At 38.4% G+C, this 21,884-nt stretch overlaps 2 protein-coding genes across 6 annotated transcripts in view; one reads left to right on the top strand and one right to left on the bottom strand.

Moving 5' to 3' along the window:
- Positions 1-115, bottom strand: part of EFCAB7 (EF-hand calcium binding domain 7) — a 59,186-nt gene extending 59,071 nt beyond the window's left edge. For all 3 annotated transcript variants that reach the window (XR_001295516.2, XM_005678317.2, XM_018045082.1), the window contains exon 1: positions 1-115. The gene's annotated coding sequence lies outside the window, so the exon portion shown is untranslated.
- ITGB3BP (integrin subunit beta 3 binding protein) overlaps positions 334-21,884 on the top strand; it is a 90,820-nt gene continuing 69,269 nt past the window's right edge. For 2 of the 3 annotated variants that reach the window (XM_018045059.1, XM_018045053.1), the window contains exon 1: positions 334-510. In XM_018045059.1, coding sequence (XP_017900548.1) covers positions 349-510 — 162 coding nt within the window. In that variant the 5' untranslated portion in view covers positions 334-348. Of the gene's footprint in view, positions 511-16,608; positions 16,649-21,884 lie in introns of all 3 variants that reach the window. The other variant, XM_005678320.3, reaches the window with a different exon arrangement.

The raw sequence follows: 21,884 nt of genomic DNA, 5'->3' as shown, positions 1-21,884 counted from the left end.
CTAACTGCAGGTCGCAAACGAGCGAGCGTAGCCAATTCTCCTCAAAGCCTCCGCAATCCTCTCACTGCAGCAGGACAGTCCACGGCCTTCTTTTAATTACCATGGAAACTGCACCTCCCCGCCACCGGAAACAAGATATGGAGCACCTCCCTAAATAGTCCGGCTAGAAATCTGCGGATACTTATTCCAGAGTGAACGGAGATAGCTCTGTCTCTCTTTCCTGGGGGCCTTCTTGTCAGAATCCTGAGAGAGGGCCGTGCGTTGCCCTGGCAGGGGCTGAGTGCTGTCTATGTGTTGACTTTCCTCCCCTCTTACTGGAATACATTGGGATCCCTTGTCGCTGGAGGAATGTTTCCGGCGGGCTGCTTTGAGTGTAGCACAGCGTCGAGTGACCATTCGCCCGCGGTTTTCAGGCTTCAGTGTTTCTCTTGGAAGCTTCTCTGTTTACGCGAGGAGTTGGTTAGTGATTTTATCCAGCGACGGAGGTGCGTTCCTGAAAGTCAAAATGCCGTAAGTATCTGTTCCTTCGGGTGTTGCTGTGTTTCGGTACCTCTGTGAGCAAGACGAGTAGATATTTTGTGGCCCAGTAACCTTTTCCGTTGTCTTTTTCAGAGAGTAAATTTGTCTCTTTCTCCGACTGTTACTGGTGCCCCAACCCAACTCTGCTTCTCTTCCTTTCAGTTTTACTTATCTGGTAGTATTTCTTCACTTTAATTCTGATTCTCCAAGGCTTTTGACAGATTTTATAGGCTATGGGCTATATTTAGTGATGTATTGCTTGAAATAACTTCAAATATGTTTAACATACCGAGAACAGGACAGCGTACATTGCAAAACGCCATATAATTTGATAAAGCCCGTTAATGTCTAGATTAGTGTGGTTAAGTTCCTGTAAACTTGCAGAGCTCATGAACCGGGTCCCAAGAGAACTAAATTCCATCTTTCAGAAGAGGACCCGTAGCCAAGTTCTGAAAAGAGCTGACCAACGTTGAGCGAATCACTTAACCTCAGGCTTTAGTTTTCTTGCTTATCATTGCCCTGTAGAGACTTTTTTGTTGTTGTTCAAAGCTCAGTAAAGAACTTTTTCTTTGGGGTAGGAGTGGAGATAATATATCAGTTCAGTTCAGTTGCTCAGTCGTTTCCGACTCTTTGCGGCCCCGGGGACTGCAGCACGCCAGGCTTCCCTGTCCATCACCAACTCCCGGAGGTTACCCAAATTCATGTTCATTCAGTCGGTGATGCCATCCAACCATCTCATCCTCTGCCGTCTGCTTCTCCTCCCGCCTTATGAGTCAGCTCTTTGCATCAGATAGCCAAGATATTGGAGTGTCAGCCTCAACATCACACCTTCGAATGAACACCCAGGACTGATCTCCTTTAGGATGGACTGGTTGGATCTCCTTGCAGTCCAAGGGACTCTCAAGAGTCTTCTGCAACACCACAGTTCAAAAGCATCAGTTCTTCAGCGCTCAGTTTTCTTTATAGTCCAACTCTCACATCCATACATGACTACTGGAAAAACCATTGCTTTCACTAGATGGACCTTTGTTGGCAAAGTAATGTCTCTGCTTTTTAATATGCTGTCTAGGTTGGTCATAACTTTTCTTCCAAGAAGTAAGCGTCTTTTAATTTCTTGGCTGCAGTCACCATCTGCAGTGATTTTGGATCCCCCCAAAATAAAGTCTGTCACTGTTTCCACTGTTTTACCATCTATTTGCCATGAAGTGATGGGACCGGATGCCATGATCTTAATTTTCTGATGTTGATCTTTAAGCCAACTTTTTCACTCTCGGACTCTTTCACTTTCATCAGGAGGCTTTTTAGTTCTTCTCCACTTTCTGCCATAAGGGTGGTGTCATCTGCATATCTGAGATTATTGACATTTCTCCTGGCAATCTTGATTGCAGCTTGTGCTTCATCCAGCCCAGCGTTTCTCATGATGTACTCTCCATATAAGTTAAATAAGCAGGATGACAATATACAGCCTTGACGTACTCCTTTCCTGATTTGGAACCAGTCTGTTGTTCCATGTCCAGTTCTGACTTGTTTCCTGTCCTGCATACAGATTTCTCAAGAGGCAGGTCAGGTGGTCTGGTATTCCCATCTCTTTCAGAATTTTCCATAGTTTGTTGTGATCCACACAGTCAAAGGCTTTGGCATAGTCAGTAAAGCAGAAATAGATGTTTTTCTGGAACTCTGTTGCTTTTTCAGCATGATCCAGCAGATGTTGGCAGTTTGATCTCTGGTTCCTCTGCCTTTTCTAAATCCAGTTTGAACATCTGGAAGTTCACGGTTCATGTATTATTGAAGCCTGGCTTGGAGAATTTTGAGCATTACTTTACTAGCATGTGAGATGAGTGCAGTTGTGCAGTTGTTTGAACATTCTTTGAGATTGGAATGAACACTGACCTTTTCCAGTCCTGTGGCCCCTGCTGAGTTCCACATTTGCTGGCATATTGAGTGCAACACTTTCACAGCATCATCTTTTAGGATTTGAAATAGCTCAACTGGAATTCCATCACCTCCACTTGCTTTGTTCGTAGTGATGCTTTCTCAGACTTGACTTCACATTCCAGGATATCTGGCTCTAGGTGAGTGATCACACCATCCTGATCATCTGGATTATGAAGACCTTTTCTGTACAGTTCTTCTCTGTATTCTTGCCACCTGTTTTTAATATCTTCTGCTTCTGTTAGGTCCATACCATTTCTGTCCTTTATTGTGCCCCTCTTTGCATGAAATGTTCCCTTGGTATCTCTGATTTTTTTGAAGAGATCTCTAGTCTTTCCGATTCTGTTGTTTTCCTCTATTTCTTTGCATTGATCGCTGAGGAAGGCTTTCTTATCTCTTCTTGCTATTCTTTGGAACTCTGCATGCAAATGGGTATAGCTTTCCTTTTCTCCTTTGTTTTTTGCTTCTCTTCTTTTCACAGCTTTTTGTAAGCCATCCTCAGAGAGCCATTTTGCTTTTTTGCATTTCTTTTTCTTGGGGATGGTGTTGATTGCTGTCTCCTGTACAGTGTCACAAACCTCCGTCCATAGTTCTTCAGATACTATGTCCATCAGATCTAGTCCCTTAAATCTATTTCCCACTTTCACTGTATAATCGTAAGGGATTTGATTTAGGTCATACCTGAATGGTCTAGTGGTTTTCCCTACTTTCTTCAATTTAAGTCTGAATTTGGCAATAAGGAGTTCATGATCTGAGCCACAATCAGTTCCTGGTCTTGTTTTTACTGACTATATAGAGCTTCTCCTTCTTTGGGTGCAAAGAGTATAATCAGCCTGATTTTGGTATTGACCATCTGATGATGTCCATGTGTAGAGTCTTCTCTTGTGTTGTTGGAAGAGGGTGTTTGCTATGATCAGTGCGGAGATGATATGTTCAGATGAAGTTCTCTGGCTGTCTCTTATCCCCAGGCTGAATTAGGTACCCTCCTCCTGTGCACTTCTAGAGTAACTTATCTCCATTATTTTCAGTTCAGTTCCATCTCACAGTCGTGTCCAACTCTTTCCAGCCCCATGAACTATAGCTCGCCAGGCTTCCCTGTCCATCACCAACTCCCAGAGCTTGCTCAGATTCATGTCTATCGCGTTGGTGATGCCATCCAACCATCTCATCCTCTGTCCTCCTCTTCTCCTGCCTTCAGTCTTTCCCAGCATCAGGGTCCTTTCCAGTGAGTCTGTTCTCGGGTCAGGTGACCCAAGACTTGGAGCTTCAGCTTCAGTATCAGTCCTTCCAATCAATATTCAGGACTGATCTCCTTTAGGATGGACTGGTTGGATCTCCTTGCAGTCCAAGAGACTCTCAAGAGTCTTCTCCAACACCACAGTTCAAAAGCATCACCTCTTCAGCACTCAGCTTTCTTTATAGTCCAACTCTCACATCCATATATGACTACTGGAAAAAGCATAGCTTTGACTAGATGGACCTTTGTAGGTAAAGAAATGTCTCTGCTTTTTAATATGCGGTCTAGGTTTGTCAGGGCTTCCCTCATAGCTCAGTTGGTAAAGAGTCCTCCTGGGATGCAGAAAACCCCTTTTCTGTTCCTGGGTCGGGAAGATCTGCTGGAGAAGCAATAAGCCTTTCACTCTACTACTCTTGGGCTTCCCTTTTGGCTCAGCTGGTAAAGAATCCACCTGCAATGCCCAAGACCTGGGTTCAGTCCCTGGGTTGGGAAGATCCCCTGGAAAAGGGAAAGGCTACCCACTCCAGTATTCTGGCCTGGAGAATCCCATGGACTATGCAGTCCATGGAGTCGCAAAAAGTCGGAGATGACTGAGCGACTTTCACTTCGCTTCACTTCCCTTCACGTTTGTCATAGCTTTTCTTCCAAGGAGCAAGCATCTTTTAATTTCATGGCTGCAGTCATCATCTGCAGTGATTTTGGAGCCCAAGGAGATAAAATCTGTCACTGTTTCCATTGTTTCCCCATGTATTTGCCAAATGCAAAGTAACACAAGTAGGAGGAGGAACATCTGAAGCAAATAGAATTGATGTGAAAGTGGAAAGATTTACAGAAATAATCGACATTTGTTGAATATGTAGTTATGATTTGGATACTGTGATTAACTGTCTACCTACATTTTTTGATTGAATCCTGAAAAAGACCTTTGGCAGTAGGTGCTGCTGTTATCTGTACTTTCTAGATAAGAGAGCTTAGCACCTAATAAGGTATCCTACACACAGGTAGCAATAAATACATTTCACTTACACCTTTAGAAGTTATGGATTATCAAAGAGGTTTTCCTTTCCCCAGAATGAAGCAAAAAGACTTGTCTCCATACTCTTGCACTAGAAAAAGAACCCAGTTAGCACTTATACAAAACTATGAGGGTAACATTGCAAATTCCCTGTCAAACAGGAAATCAGTGGAAACTGGTTTGTGTTTGCATAATAAGTAGTGATACTTCCTGAGATATGCTCCTGTTCTGCTGTAGATAGTAGGGAACCCCTAAAAACTGTTAAATGTGGACCTTTTGGACACCTGTTTTCTTAACATATTAACTGATACATGTTATCTTAGGAGAGTGTGCAGTAATTATATTCTGACAATAAATACATGACCTTAAAGTTGTGTAGCAGCTTATACATGTATATGTATAAAGTTGATATATAGCAGCTTCACTGAGTTAATTTTGGCAAAGTGATTCAAGATGAAATTAATGGTTATATAATGCAAAAGTACTTCAGTAGAGGATCTCCATAATTAGGAAACTTAGTTTACAACATGGTTTAAGTGCAGGGTCACAAATAATGGTGCAAAAAGTTATCTTGGCAAGTTATATGTGAAAGTGATCTGGTTTTTAAGTGATGTTGAGATGATAACTTTTTAATATGAACTTGGCATTTTGAGCATGGGGCTGTGTGATCTATCTCCTTTCCAATTTATTTGAACCTTGACATAGAAAAAAATATAACAAGTAATTTTGGAATATGCTTGGCCTAGATTAATGTAAAATAAGTATAACAGTAATGTCCCATAACAATAGACTGGATGGGTGAATCTTAAAAACTTACCGGATGAAAGAGCCAATTTGTAGAAAATTACATGAAGCAGATTACCTTTATAAAGCATGAAAGTGAAAGTCACTCAGTTGAGTCCGACTCTTTACGACCCCATAGACTATACAGTCCATGGAATTCTCCAGGCCAGAATACCAGAGTGGGTAGCCTGTCGCTTATCCAGGGGATCTTCCCAACCCAGGGATTGAACCCAGGTCTCCCACATTGCAGTCGGATTCTCTACCAGCTGAGCCACAAGGGAAAGCCCTTATAAAGCTTAAGAACAAGCAAAAAACTATAGTTGAGGATTCTGTATGTTTATGATAAGTTTATTTAGGGAAGAAAAACAGAGGAATGATAAATACAAAATTTAGTTTAATGGTAGCCTTTCTGGGGAAAGCAGACAGATTAGAGAAAGCACATATAGGTGTACCCATCCATATTGGTAATGGTCTAGTTCTTAAGTTGTGTGGTGAGTTTATGGTTGTTTATTTTCACATTATGCTTCATAAATTAATCATGCTATATGTATTCTTTAGTGTCAAATACTACTCAAAATATTTCTTAAAGATTTAGAATTTAATTATCTTGAACTACAGTCTCAATTACTATAGTTTTCTCTGCCTTCTCTTTGGTCATATAAAGCAGATGCTATCTTAGAATTGGGAAAACAAATGCATTGGATAAATGCTGTTCCTGATTCCATTAGGCTAATCATCATCCCTTTCAACTTTGCTTCTCTCCTGTGTACATTATAAAATTAGTGGCATCATTATTTCTCCGTCTAGGTTGAAACCTTAATTTTTTTTTTAATTTTTGGATTTGAAGACTTTGAAGTAAGACAAACCAGGGTTTGAATCTTGGTTCTGCTACTTTACCAACTGTGACACTTAGATTGTTACTCATTGATATCATGGATTAGTATAGTTATTCAGTAAATATTAATTGAATGATTAAGTTGCTGCTTTAAAGAGATTTCATCTTGTGTAGACAAATTTCAAACCATGTTTATATTTGCATAATTCAGTTCAGTCGCTCAGTTGTGTCCGACCCCATGAACCGCAGAACACCAGGCCTCCCTGTCCATCACCAACTCCCAGAATCCACCCAAACCCATGTCCATTGTGTCGGTGATGCCGTCCAACCATCTCACCCTCTGTCGTCCCCTTCTCCTTCTACCCTTAATCTTTCCCAGCATCAGGGGCTTTTCAAATGAGTCACCTCTCCACATTAGGTAGCCAAAGTATTGGAGTTTCAGCTTCAACATCAGTCCCTCCAATGAACACCCAGGACTACAGCTGGTCAGGTCACATGAAAAGGTGTTCAGCATCACTATTCAAAATGCAAAGCAAAACCACAATGAGATATCACCTCATACCTTAAGATAAGAATGGCTCTTATCAGAAAGATAAGAGATAACAAGTGCTGGTGAGAATGTGGAGAAAGGGGAATCTGGGCACTGCTAGTGGGAATCTAAATTGGTGCAGCCACTATGGAAAGCAGTAAGGAGTTTCCTCAAAATATAGAACTCCTGTGTGATCCAGCAACTCCATTTCTGAGTGTTTATCTGAAGGAAATCAAAACACTAACCCAGAAAGATACATGTACCCTCATGTTCATTACAGTATTATTTACAATAGCCAAGTATCCACCAGTGGTTGAATGGATAAAGAAAATCTGGTGTGTGTATATATGTGTGTGTATGTATATATATATTATTCAACCATAACAAAAAAGAAAATTCTGCCACTTGCAATGTGGATGGCATCTTGAGGCCTTATGCTAAACAAAATACCAAAAAGATAAAGGTTTAACACCATATAATCTCACTTATATTCGGAATCTTTAAAAAGAACAAACTCATGGAAAATGAGGTAAGACTTGTGTTTACTAGAGAATGGGGGATGGGGAGGGAAGAATTGAAGGTAGTCAAAAAGTACAGACTTCTAGTTATGAAATACATTAAGTACTGGGAATGTAATTTACAGTATGGTTACTGTAGTTAATAATACTATATTGTACGTTTGAAAGTTGCTAAGAGAGTAGTCAAGTGGGCATTAGAATGTGAAGTCGATTGGGCCTTAGGAAACATCACTACAAACAAAGCTAGTGCAGATAATGGAATTTCAGTTGAGCTGTTTCAAATCCTAAAAGATGATGCTGTTAAAGTGTTGCACTCAGTATGCCAGCAAGTTTGGAAAACTCAGCAGTGGTCACAGGATTGGAAAAGACCAGTTTTCATTCCAATCCCAAAGAAAGGCAATATCAAAGAAAGTTCAAACTACCACACAGTTGCAGTTATCTCACATGCTAGCAAAGTAATGCTCGAAATTCTCCAAGCCAGGCTTCAACAGCATGTGAACCGAGAACTTCCAGATATTCAAGCTGAATTTAGAAAAGGCAGAGGAGCCAGAGATAAAATTGCTAGCATCCATTGGATCATCGAAAAAGCAGGAGAGTTCCAGAAAAACATCTACTTCTGCTTTATTGACTATGCCAAAGCCTTTGACTGTGTGGATCACAGCAGACTGTGGAAAATTCTTCAAGAGATGGGAATACCAGACCACCTTACCTGCCTCCTGAGAAATCTATATGCAGGTCAAGAAGCAACAGTTAGATATGAAACAACAGACTGGTTCCAGATTGGGAAAGGAGTATGTCAAAGCTGCATGTTATCACCCTGCTTATTTAACTTATATGCAGAGTACATCATGCAAAATGCCAGGCTGGATGAATCACAAGCTGGAATCAAGATTGCTGGGGGAACTATCAATAACCTCAGATATACAGATGACACTATCCTTATGGCAGAAAGTGAAGAACTAAAGAACCTCTTGATGAAAGTGAAAGAGGAGAGTGAAAAAGTTAAGCTTCCGAAATCACTGCCGATGGTGACTGCAGCCAAGAAATTAAAAGATACTTACTCCTTGGAAAAAAAGTTAAGAATAACCTAGACAGCATATTTAAAAGCAGAGACATTACTTTGCCAACAAAGGTCCATCTAGTGAAAGCAATGGTTTTTCCAGTAGTCATGTATGGATGTGAGAGTTGGACTATAAAGAAAACTGAGCGCTGAAGAACTGATGCTTTTGAACTGTGGTGTTGGAGAAGACTCTTGAGAGTCCGTTGGACTGCAAGGATATCCAACCAGTCCATCCTAAAGGAGATCAGTCCTGGGTATTCATTGGACGGACTGATGTTGAAGCTGAAATTCCAGTACTTTGGCCACCTGATGCAAATAGCTGACTCATTTGAAAAGACCCTGATGCTGGGAAAGATTGAAGGTGGGAGGAGAAGGGGATGACAGATGATGAGATGGTTGGATGGTATCACCGAATCAATGAGCATGAGTTTGAATAAACTCCGTGAGTTGGTGACAGATAGGGGGGCCTGGTGTGCTATAGTCCATGGGGTTGCAAAGAGTTGGACACGACTGAGCGACTGAACTGAACTGAACTGAAGCTATTGGGGTTGGTGATGGACAGGGAAACCTGGCGTTCTTCAGTCCATGGAGTCGCCAAGTTGGACACGCCTGAGCGACTTAACTGAAGAGAGTAGCCCTCAAAGTTCTCATCACAAGAAAAAAAATTATAAATGTGTGTGGTGATGGATTTTAACTAGACTTACTATGATGATCATTTCACAGTATATACATACATTGAATCATTTTGTTGTATATCTGAAATTAATGTATTTCAATTGTTGAATTATTGTTCAGTTATTGAAATTAATTGTATTTCAATCAAAGAAATTTCCTGACTTTGATAATTGTATTGTGATTATATAAGAGAATATTCTTGTTCTTAGAAAAACACTCAAATATTTTTGGATAAAGGTATACAGGGTCTCTAACATTTTTAGTAGATCATAAAAAGGATTTTGTATTGTATTTGTATTTATTTGTGTTTGTTTATATAGAGAATGTAAAGCAACTGGGACAAAATGTAGTAAGTATTAAAGTCTGGGTCAAGGATAACAAAAACTGTTATTCCTAAAATTTTTTTTTTTTTTTTGAGTGCTGAGGTCTATAGCATTAGATTATATGGACTTGATTGGATTAGATGATTCCCTTCTTTCTAGTCTGCCTGCAATGTGGGAGACCCAGGTTCGATCCCTGGGTTGGAAAGATCCCCAGGAGAAGGAAATGGCAGCCCACTCCAATATTTTGCCTGGAAAATCCCATGAACGGAGGACCCTGACAGGCTACAGTCCATTGTGTCACAGTCAGACCTGACTAGCCACTTTCACTTTCATAGTTGTTTTACAATATTGCGTTGGTTCCTGTTGTACAACAAAGTCGATCAGCTCTGTGTATGCATATTCACCTCCCTCTTGGGCCTCCCACCTGCCCCCCCTCCGACCCCCTTGGCATCACCGTAGAGCATCAAGCTGAGCTCCCTGTGCTGAACTGCAGGTTTCTGGTACAGATGAACCTAGAATGTGTTTAATTTTAAAATATATAAAAATTAAGTTACCCCTCAAACTACTCATCAAATTGTTTTTTAATGTGCTCTGTAACAAGAGAAGCCACTACAATGGGAAGCCCTCTTGCCACAACTAGAGAAAGTCAGTGAGCATCAATGAAGACCCAGTGTAGCCATAAACAAATAGATAGAAATAAACATTTAAAAATGCTAATGGTTGGGTTAAATAGTAAATTAGATGCAATTAAAGAAAGAATTGTAAACTAGAAGACCTGAAGAAATTGCCCGAAAAGTAACATAGAGATCAATGATAAGAAATAGAGGTTTAGAGATATGAAAAATGGAATAGAAAATCTATGATTTCTTCTAGAGGGAATCCCAGAAAGGTAGAATCAAGGAGAACCAGTATTTGGAGAAATTATGGCTTAGATTTTTCCAGAACTGATAAGATACAAATCCACATAAGAGACTGCCTTAGATACAAATCGACATGGTTGTGTGCTTAGTCTCTCAGTCATGTATAACTCTTTGTGACCCTTTGGACTATACCCCTCCAGGCTCCTCTCTCCATGGGATTTTTCAGGAAAGAATGCTGGAGTGGGTTGCCATTTTTCTTCTCCACATTTTCCCAACGCAGGGATCAAACTCGCGACTACTGTGTCTCCTCCATTGCCAGCGGATTCTTTACCCTATGAGCTATTTGGGGAAGCCCAATTCTCTATCAATCTTTTGATAAAGAAGCTTTTGACACGTAAACAGGGTGCCCAATAATTAGTTACGGTTTGGGCCAGTTTTATCGTGAAGAATAAATATCAAGGTTAATCATTAGTTACTTTCATGTGGTAACCATATTTTTATGTGCATTGGAGTGATAGTGAATTATTATTACCCATACTGTGATAGTGAATTATTATATGACCTCTGTGAATGTTGAACACAAAAGAGCATAAACTTGAATGAAAGGGAGAATGCAAAAGAGATAGATTCTTATTCCTCCTTTGCTCATTCTCATACGTAGAATGAAAAATACATCATTAGATTTCTTAATTTATATCTTAAGAGTCACATGGGATGTGAATTTGGCCATTGCCTTTATTCAAAGGATTTCTAAGGGTCTCATAAGCATATTCCATAATCTTCTAAACACTTTTCATGTAGTTGTAGCTGGCAATAATATCTCCATTATAGAGAGGAGTAAATGGAAGCACTGTATACCAAATGATATTTTTATATCCATCAGAAATGTCTTACTGGTTTACAGACCAGTATTACTATCAACTTTATGAAGCTTAGTGAGATTATGTGATTTGCCCAACCTTAGAGAAAGAATTTGGCATAACATCAAGGCTGCCTGAGTCTTATCTGCCTTACTAATTTTATCTCCTCCCCTCACATACACACACTTAGCCTCAGCTCTGCTACTCAAATCATATTTAATCCAATGTTTTAAAAGTCCTGTAAGGATGATGGATTACTGTTAGTCACAATTGTGGTTACTTATGAGGGAGAAAAAAGGCTCAACAGGATGGGACAAAAAAAGGTTTGGGGGGATAGATGACACACATCTCCCATCCATGTTCTAACCAGGTCGGACCCTGATTAGCTTCTGAGGTCAGATGAGATTGGGCACATTCAGGGTGGTATGGCCATAGACAGATGACAAATTTCTATTTGTTCAGTGATGGTTACAAGTGTGGTTGTGTTATAATAATCCATTAAGCAATATATTTGTTTAATGTTAAAAAAGACAAAATCCTGTAAGGGAACCTTAAGTCATGTAGCTTCATGAATCTTTGAAGTATCATTCCTGGTTCTTAATTAAAAATCAAATGATAGTTGTTGTTGTTTTTTCTAGAACAACTTTTTAAAAATATATTGTAACTGCTATTAGTAATGTTGTATACTAAAACTCAGGCACTTGACAACTCACGCACTTGTTCTGTTCTGATGAATTGTTACTGTTATTCATTTGCCAAGTCATGTCTGATTCTTGGCGTCCTCATGGACTGTAGCCTACCAGGCTCCTCTGTTCATGAGATTTTCCAGGCAAGAGTACTGGAGTGAATAACTGTTTCCTTCTCCATGGACTCTTCCTGGATCAGGGATCCAGTCTGTGTCTCCTGCATTGGAAGGTGGATTCTTTACTACTGAGCTATCAGAGAAGCCGTCTGAGGAGTTAGAGAATCCTAGTCAGGATATTACCATGTGGTAAGCTAAATAAAATAGTGGAAGATGGTCTTAAAGAGTAATATGGCTAATTCTATACAGTTATTCTCTTTGCCTGTTGATATAAAACCATGTATCTTTCTTAAATTCTCACCAGCAGTAATGCTGGTAGCAAACAGAATTTTGATCCCAGTGACTCTAAACCCAGTGCACCTAGAGCTAGACTTGTGTTCACACTGTGGGCATAGGTGCAGATGCGAGTTAAGGTGGAATGAAAAAAACCCTGTAGAATTTAAAGAGTTACCCCTAGAGGGATGTAATTAGGCAATAATAGGTGGGATGTAATTAGTATATAGTGAGGCTTCCCTGGAGACCCCATGGTAAAGAATCTGCCTGCCAGTGCAGGAGACACGTATTCGGTCCCTGGGTCGAGAATATGCTCGAGAAGGAAATGCCAACCCACTCCATTATTCTTGCCTGGGAAGTCCTATGGACAGAGGAGCCTGGGAGGCTACAGTTCATGGGCTCACAAAACAGTCAGACATGACTTAGTCAAAGTGTAGTTCCACGGCATTTATGTACAGGTAACCCTTGAGTAATTTGGGGATTAAGGACACCAGTTACAGTCCACTTACAGCGTTACAATCAGCACTGCATATCCCTTGTTCCACATCCTCGGATTCAACCAGCTATGGTTTGTGTAGTACTACAGTATGTATTTGTTGGAAAAATAAACCTCAGGTATAGGTGGATCCTCGCAGTTCAAACTCATGTTGTTCAAGGATCAACTGTACATTGACATTGTTGTACAGCTGTCACCATCATTCATTTCCAAAACTTTTTTTATCTTGCAGAACTGAAATTTTCTGTCTGTTGAACTCCCTATTCACCTCTCCTCCCAGCCCCTGGTGACTACCTTTCTATTTTCTATCTTTACCTATTTGACTGCTTTAAGCACCTCACTTGAATGGAACTATATGGTATTTGTCCCTTTTTGATGGGCTTATTTCACTAGCGTAATGTCTTCAAGGTTCATCCGTGTTGTAGCACGTGGAATTTCTTTCCCTTTAAGGCTGAATAATATTCCCTTGTGTGGTGTGTGTGTGTGTGTGTGTGTGTGATTGTGTATACACACACACACACACACACACACATATATATATATACCAAATTTGTTTTACTTATTCCTCTGTCCACAGACACTTGCACTGCTTTCACCTTTTGGCTGTTGTCAGTAATGCTGTTATGAACATGAATGTACAGATGTGTCCCTACTTTCAGTTCTTTTGGATATATGTTCAGAATTGGGATTGCTGGATTATATATTAATTCTATGTTTAAGTTTTTGAGGAACTGCCAAACTATTTCCATAGTAGCTGTGCCATTTTACAGTCCTATCAGCATAAGAGTTCCAGTTCTGCATCCTGGCAAACTCCTGTTTTCTGGGGGGTTTTGGGGGGGTGGGGTGGGGTTGATGGTAGTCATCCTAATGGTTGTGAAGTGTTATCTTGTGGTTCTGATTTGCATTTCCTTAATATTATTGATGTTGAGCATCATTTCTTGTGTTTTCCAGCCACTTGTATACCTTTTTTGGAGAAATGTGTATTTGAGTTCTTTGCCTGTTTTGACATGCCTCTCTTTTAAAACCAGTGAAAGTGAAAGTCACTCTGTCGTGTCTGACTTTTTGCGACTATACAGTCCATGGAATTCTCTAGGCCACAATACTGGAGTGTGTAGCCTTTCCCTTCTCCAGGGGATCTTCCCAACCCAGGAATAAAATTGGGGTCTCCTGCATTGCAGGCAGATTCTTTACCAACTGAGCTATCAGGGAAGCCCTGATAAAACTAGGTTCGATTCCTGGATTGGGAAGATCTGCTGGAGAAGGGATAGGCTACCCACTCCAGTATCTTTGTCTTCCCTTGTGGCTCAGCTGGTGAAGAATCTGCTTGCAATGTGGGAGACCTGGGTTCAGTCCCTGGCTTGGGAAGATCCCCTGGAGAAGGGAAAGGCTACCCACTCCAGTATTCTGGCCTGGAGAATTCCATGGCCTGTATAGTCCATGGGGTCACAAAGAGTCAGACACGACTGAGTGACTGATTTTTTTTTAAAACCAAGGTAGTAACCACAAGAGGAACTTATTTATTACTTTATAGAACTACCAGAGATAGATCACTTTTAATTGCTAATTAATACTGATAGCAGATGAGTAAATACTTTCAGAAAATATTTGTATATATAAACATGTAATCAAGTTTTGCCTGTCCTTTGTGCATTTCATCCATCTCTTTCTCTCTGTTTCTGTTAACACAGTCCTAATCCATTTAACATCATCTCATGTTTGTGCTACTGTTGGTTGTTTTTTCAAAAAGTTAAAAGCATTTAGTGGGTGCTTAATTTGATAATTTATATCTTGACACTGGGCCCAGTTCTAACAGAATGGTAAAAATAGATGGTCATAAATTCCTCTAGTAGTTTGCTCTTCTTTACCTCTTCTTTAGCACCTCCCCCTCAATTCAACAAGGATTAATTGGGATGTGAAATCTGAGTTTCCCTGAGATTGTCTGATAGTGGGTAAATCACACCAAGTCTTCCCTATTGGATGAACCAAGTAATCTCTTAGGTCCCTCCTAGTCTTGTGTGGTAAATGTCTTTCTGACTTTTGTAAATATTACCAGCTTTTAGTCATTAGATGCCTGAATTATCTGAAAACCACGTTACCCACAATAAACCATGTTTTTCGATTCTCACTGAAGAGAGGGGAAGATAACAGTCTAACTCAGATCACTTTCTTATTTACTATCATAAGAAGCCTTGGGCTTCTTAGGTCAATCTCAGACCTAACTAGAAACCTTTTAAATACAACCATTTAGTTTTCTAAGAATTAGCCATCACTCATAAAGCAATATAGTATTTTGAGCAGTTAATGTCAGGGTGGGGTTTGTTTACTTCTGAAAAGTGATATTGCATCTAAGCAGCGTGTAAAAACAAAGGCTAAAACTGTACTGTGTACTTTTAGTTTTTGACTTCTACTTTTGAAGTTTTATCGGCTTCCCTTGTGGCTCAGCTGGTAAAGAATCTGCCTGCAGTGCCAGGGACCTGGGTTCAATCCCTGGGTTGGGAGGATCCCCTAGAAAAGGGAAAGGCTACCCACTCCAGTATTCTGGCCTGGAGAATTCCGGGGACTGTATAGTCCACAGGATCACGAAGAGTTGGACACGACTGAGCAACTTTCATTTTCACATTCACTTTGAAATTTTATAAATACAAAACGTCTCACACACCTGAATAGGGTAATATATATTCCAAAACTAAATACGTGTACTTTTTAAAATTAGGTGCCATTTTTATTTGTTCATACCTCTGTTCTCTTGCTTTATTGAGAATTCACATTAAATTGATTTCAAGTGAACTTCTAAAAGATGTGAGTAATTCTTTAAACCAATGTAGTTAATCTTAAGAAATAATGTTATGTGTTAGGCTAATATAGATACAATAGCAAAATTAAATGAACTATTCTAGATAAACCTTTGTATTTAACATTTATTGCTGAGTAGTTTTTATAAATTGTCTATTTCTTCTATTTTTGCTCCTGTCACTTGTTCGAAATTCAGTAGTCAGTTATTTATGAATAGTCATTTTCTAGGATCTATGAATTTTGTTTTGTTTTCTGTAATACAAGCTATAATAAATTTTTTTTCTTTATGCTCAAATTCTCTAATATCTTAAGTAATTTAGTTTCTTTCTCTCAGAGATTAAGAAGATACTTTTAATGCTACATTTGTCACGGAGAAAACTAGTTTTAATTTATATTGACCTTTTTCTCCTTTGAGCATTTAGTCTGCTTTCGATAAAATGTTGATGACTGCTCTTTAGAAGACAGCTGTACGAAATAAAGTATTATAAATATTCAGCTTTCCTTTCTAAGCTTTGTCACCAACAGCTGGGCATCCAGTTTAGCAGAACAGATTTTGCACAGAGAGAGCCTGGCATGTTCCTGAATCAGTATAGTGAAGGAGACAAAAAAGTAGTTTCTTATGGATTGGGGACTTATAAAGACATAGAGCATCTGTTCCTTAGTTAAGTCATAGTCTGGTTGCACTGAATCATGTTTAAAGCTAGAATAATGAGTAAAACTTTTTCACCTTGCTCATACCTTTATTTTAATATCTAGTGTATTATTTTTGCAAATAAAATGTGTTCGATATCTCCATATTTTAAAACACACAAAGATATTAATTTTTAGTAAGATTATTTTATTATATAACTTTAATGTTTGAATTACATATATACAACTCATATATGAAAATACATTTAAATATTTAATTATGATTTCATCTTGATATATGCTATTAAAAAAGTTTCCTCATTGTGAAAATTGCTTTCTTCATAGCTATTCTACTTTAGTTGGTGAAAGTAACTTAAAATGGAATCTTTGTTTATGCAGATTACTCTTAAATACTTGGCTACTTGAAGCATATTAAATCTAAGATGTCTTTAAATATTTTGTTTGCAGTGTTAAAAGATCACTGAAATTGGATATGTTAAAAGCAAATGTAAGTATTTACTTGTGAGTTTGTAGTTGCATAATAACATAATAAGATTGTAATTTTTATTTTTTTTACAGCTAATTTTCTCTTATACTAAATGTAAGAAGTATCAGAAACTCCTGTGACATAATTGTTATTGGCACACCATTTTCAACCTAAAATTTGTAATATATGGAAATTCCTTGCAGGCTTGAGATTTTTATTTAAGTGACAAATTATTTAGAAGCCTTAATGAAATAATTTAGTAGAAAAAAATGCTTTGCAGGTTAAATGCAGGTAAATAAAGATGGAACAGTGACAGTGCTTTAATCTACATTCTGTAATTTGCTAAATTGAAATAAAACATTAACAGCATTTTTATATCAAAAAGGTAACTACCCCCTCACCTTGCTGACATGATTAAATATAAAATACTAGCACTGTAATAACTTTCACCATGGTTGTCACAATAAGAATAAAATTGTACTGTTGCTGTTGCGTTTTATAAATCTTGTCGTAGCACATTCCCAATACCAGCATATCATGACATATGCTGGTTTACTATCTGTTTATTATCTTTTCATACCAACAGTGGATCTAGATACAAACACTAATGCTAGGATACTTATGGCCTTAGTAATCTTAAATGCGAATAAATTGTTGAGAAAGTAAATTAAAATAAATAGCTAGTCAATAAATGGGCTCCTATATGAGATCCCATATGAGAATGCCATTTCAAGAAATGGGTTTTATGTGGAATGTCTCTTCAGAAGACGCACTGGTATTTAACAATTTACCATTTTTAAAACTTCCTAGATGCTTTTCTAAAAAATTTAAACAAAGGTGGCAAAATACTGCAGTGCCACTAAAAAAATCATTAGCGGTGTAATTAGCAATTTAAAACACCATTATCCAACTTGTTCTGTACAGAATGCAGCTGTGACTGTAATTTTGCATCTGTTTCTTTGGTCAGAATGGTATTTTGGTAGATGAGTAGTCCACCTTGAAATGAAATACAGTTCTTCTCTGCCCCAAGACTCTTCTTTGGGAGGTGGTAACACCATTTGAATGAAAGAGAATGGCCATTTAGGAATTCATCCTTTTCATAAAGTACAGTTGTCATGGATAGCTTTCTATCTAGTTTCTCTCCAGATTAGGATGTATCAAGGTAGCCAGTGAAACAGTGAATATCCTGTATTAGAAAAATACGTTGTTATGTTTGGCCCAGTTCTGTACCTTTAAACCAGTTGACAGTACCACATGGCCACCGACTGCTAAATACAGGTTCCTTAAATCCTAGCCAGGGCCTTCAACATTTCTATTTTCTAACCTATTTCTAATATTTATTATTATTTCTGATATTTTCAGCTTTTGTACTTTTGCCTCATCATTTATTTACAGCTGTATCTTAGATCTGACAACTTTTGCTCTGGCGCTACATCTAGGCTTCTCTCCTTAGCTATATTTATGCATCTATCTACTCCAGTAATAATTTAGCCCTGAAGCAGCCTGGTTCCCAAGAATCTACCTATATGCCAGTGATTCCACTGAGGCTGCCTTAGCCCATGCAAAGGAAAATCAGACATTTAAAATATTACCTATAAGTCTGCTACTACTACTAAGTTGCTTCAGTCGTGTCTGACTCTGTGCGACCCCATAGATGGCAGCCCACCAGGCTCCCCCGTCCCTGGGATTCTCCAGGCAAGAACACTGGAGTGGGTTGCCATTTCCTTCTCCAATGAATGAAGGTGAAAAGTGAAAGGGAAGTCACGCAGTCGTGTCTGACTCTTAGCGACCCCATGGACTGCAGCCCACCAGGCTTCTCCATCCATGAGATTTTCCAGGCAAGAGTACTGGAGTGGGGTGCCATTGCCTTCTCCGACCTATAAGTCTAAGAGCACCTAATTGCTTTGAAGCCACAGAGGAACTCATAGTAGCTTTGTGGTCATTTCGCCTTACCAGCATGATGCTGAAAGAAGACAACTGTGATGTTGAAGAAAAGGAGATGGCTCTTAAATGCTAGTTGGTTGAAGTGTAGTCTGTTCATCTTAAACATCTGGTGTTTCCTCTCCCAGAGATGTTTGGAACTAGCAAGTCCCAGTGTTCCCAATGTGGCTACGGACCTTCATGAAGATGTTAGGGCAAGTCTGCAAAAGTAATTTTCCTTATGATTCCCCTAATAGGAGAAATAGAGGTATGGCCCATCCCCTGTGATCCTCCTCATTTCATATATAGTGTATATACTACAAGTATCACTGTTTGCTAGTCCTCTCAAATTGTTGAGGGTAGTGAGGAGTGATAAAGATTTTGATTTCTCATTACCTACAGTATTGGAGTTGCTCAAGTTATTACCCTTCAAACACTGTTTTTAGATGAATTTTCAAAAAGTTGACTTATTTATTACAAATAATTTTAAAATTATTAATTACAAATAAACTACCAGTGGTAGTTCAGATGAATTTGTAGGGACAGCTGTAACCTGGTCATATACCTAGCCAGCTTGACCTAGTCTCTTTCAGGCTACCTCAGAGAAGGAACTGGAGAACAGATGCTGCAGATGGGAAGGGAAGGAGCACACTTCCTACCAAGGCCAACTTAATAGGCATTCTGCCAGAAGAATGGCAGTGCAGGTTTAGGGGAAGTTTGCTGATTGAGACATGCATACCCAGTCGAAATTACTCCATTACCATTAGTAGGATACTCCTAAGTCTGATTATTCCCATTATCTCATCTCTCTGAGACAGAACTTTTCCTGACTCCTGAAATTAGAAAGAACATTGGATTTCAGGGCTTTAGAAAATATGACAGCTCGCATTCTGTAGGCTCACTTATTGGTCTGGCTCATGTCTGCTTCTTTCTCCTCTCCTTCCCTCCTCTTCCCCTGCTTTTTTCCTTAGCTTTTTATTATGGAAATTTTTGAACATACACTAAAGTAGAGACAATAATACAATGAAGTATGACGCAACCATCACCCATCTTCCAAAATTACTAATATTTTGCTAATTTTGCTTCATCTATCTATATATGTATGTATATATTTATATATGTGTATATGTATCTATATATTTTTCCCTGGAATTTTATAAATCTCACACATGTTATTTCATTAGAATAGTCTTCAGTATGCATTTTTAACAGATAATGACTTCTTTCATAACTATAGTGCCACTATCATACTTATAAAATAAGAAGTAACTCCTTAATAATATCTTCTCCCCAGTCTATATTCATATTTCTATGGTTGTTTTAAAATGTCCTTTTATAGTTGGCTTATTAAAATCAGGATCCAAACAAGATTTCCACATTGTAATGGTTTTTATGTATCGTAAGTGTTTTTTTTGCACCAAGTTTTAAAATCTTTTAAAATCTCACTCTTTTTCTTATAATTTATCTTTTGGAAAAAAAATTATTTTTCGTAAGTGTATTTCACATTATAGATTTTATTGTTTTCTTGTGTTCTTTAGAAAAGTGATTTCTCTATTCACATTTCTCTATTTCACAATTCACATTTCTTCACATTTCATATAAAATGTCATTAAAGCTAGAGGCTTGATTAGATTCTGGTTCATATTTTTGCTAAGAATGCCTCATAGGTAGTCTGTATTTTCTGTTGCATCACCTCCACAAGTACAAAATGGTCTTGGTTCCAAGTTTTACCAGCCTAATTTACCCATAGTAAAATTCTCAGTCAGTCTTTCTCCTAATGTTTTTTTTTTAATTCATTAATGATTATTTTATAGATTCCTTTTTTCACTACAGTCACCAAATACTGATCCCTTTTTTGCCTTTTGATTTTGGGGAAATTTGATTATAGAGAATGCACTGCCTACTATACAGCTTCAGTAATTATCAACACAAGGCTAATATTGTTTCATATATGCTCCCATGCATACTTCAGTATCCCCTGTACTAGATTATTTGAAGCAAATCTCAAACATCATCCATATCATCCATAAATACTCCAGTAATTATTTTAAAAAGATAGACTTTTAAAAAGGTATAATAGTGTTATACCCCACTCCCACCTCTGCTATGATCTCTGCAAAAAAATCTCTTTCAAAATTAACATTAATTCCTTAATCCTTAAGTGGACATCTTTCCTCAAATTCTCCCAATTATCTCATATACTTTTTGACAGTTCAATTCTTTTTAAATTTTAGCATTTTTTATTGACATTCATATAATATAAAATTCATAATTTAACAGTATACACCAGTGATTTATTATATACTCATTACATTGTGCAGCCATCACCACTATCTGATTTCAGAACATTTCCACCACCCCAGAAAGAAATCCATACCTATTAGCAGTTAGTCTCAATTCCCTCCTCCTCTCGTTCCCTGGCAACTACTGATTTATTTGCTATTTCTGTGGATTTGCCTATTCTGGCCATATGGCCTTTGGTGATTGACTTCTTTCATTTAGCATAATATTTTCAAGTTTTATCCAAGGTTTATCACATGAGCAGCACTTTATTCCTTTTTATGGCTCAGTCTTACTCTTTTGTATGGGTATATCACCTTTTGTTTATCTGTTCCTCAGCTGAATGGGCTTCCATTCTTTAGTGCTGCTAGTGGTGAAGAAACCGCCTGCCAATGCAGGAGACACAGGTTCTATCCCTGAGTCGGGAAGATCCCCTGGAGGAGAGCATGGCAACCCACTTCAGTATTCCTGCCTGGAGAATCTCATAGACAGAGGAGCTGGCAGGCTTTGGTCCATAGTGTTGCGAAGAGTCAGACATGACTGTAGTGACTTAGCACACACATACAGCTGCAGGACCTTTGAGTTGTTGCCACTTTTTTACTATTACAAATAATGTATATAACATTCTTGTACAGCATTTTGTATGAGTATGTTTTCAGTTTTCTTATATACCTGGGGTGGAATTGTTGAGTCATATGGTGATTCTAACTTTTTACAAAATTGCTAAAGTCTTTTCTACAGCATTTTACATCCCCACTAACAGTATATAAGGGTTCCAGTTTATCCACATCCTCAACACTTGTTATTATCTGACTTTTTGATTCTAGCCATCCTACTGGGTGTGAAGTCATATCCTGTTGTGGTTTTAATTTGCATTTCCCTGGTAATGTTGAACATCTTTTCTTGTACTAATTGGCCATCTGTATATTTTCTTTGGAGAAATATCTGTTCAAATCTTTGCCCATTTTTTAATTGGGTTGTCTTTTTACTGTTAAGTTGTAAGAATTCTGTATATATTCTCAACACTGTTACCTTATCAGATATATGATTTACATGT

This window comes from Capra hircus, chromosome 3 (assembly GCF_001704415.2).
Source record: "Capra hircus breed San Clemente chromosome 3, ASM170441v1, whole genome shotgun sequence".
Lineage (NCBI taxonomy): Eukaryota > Metazoa > Chordata > Mammalia > Artiodactyla > Bovidae > Capra > Capra hircus.
Note: the sequence above shows the minus strand (reverse complement) of the source record. Positions and strands in the feature narration are given on the sequence as shown.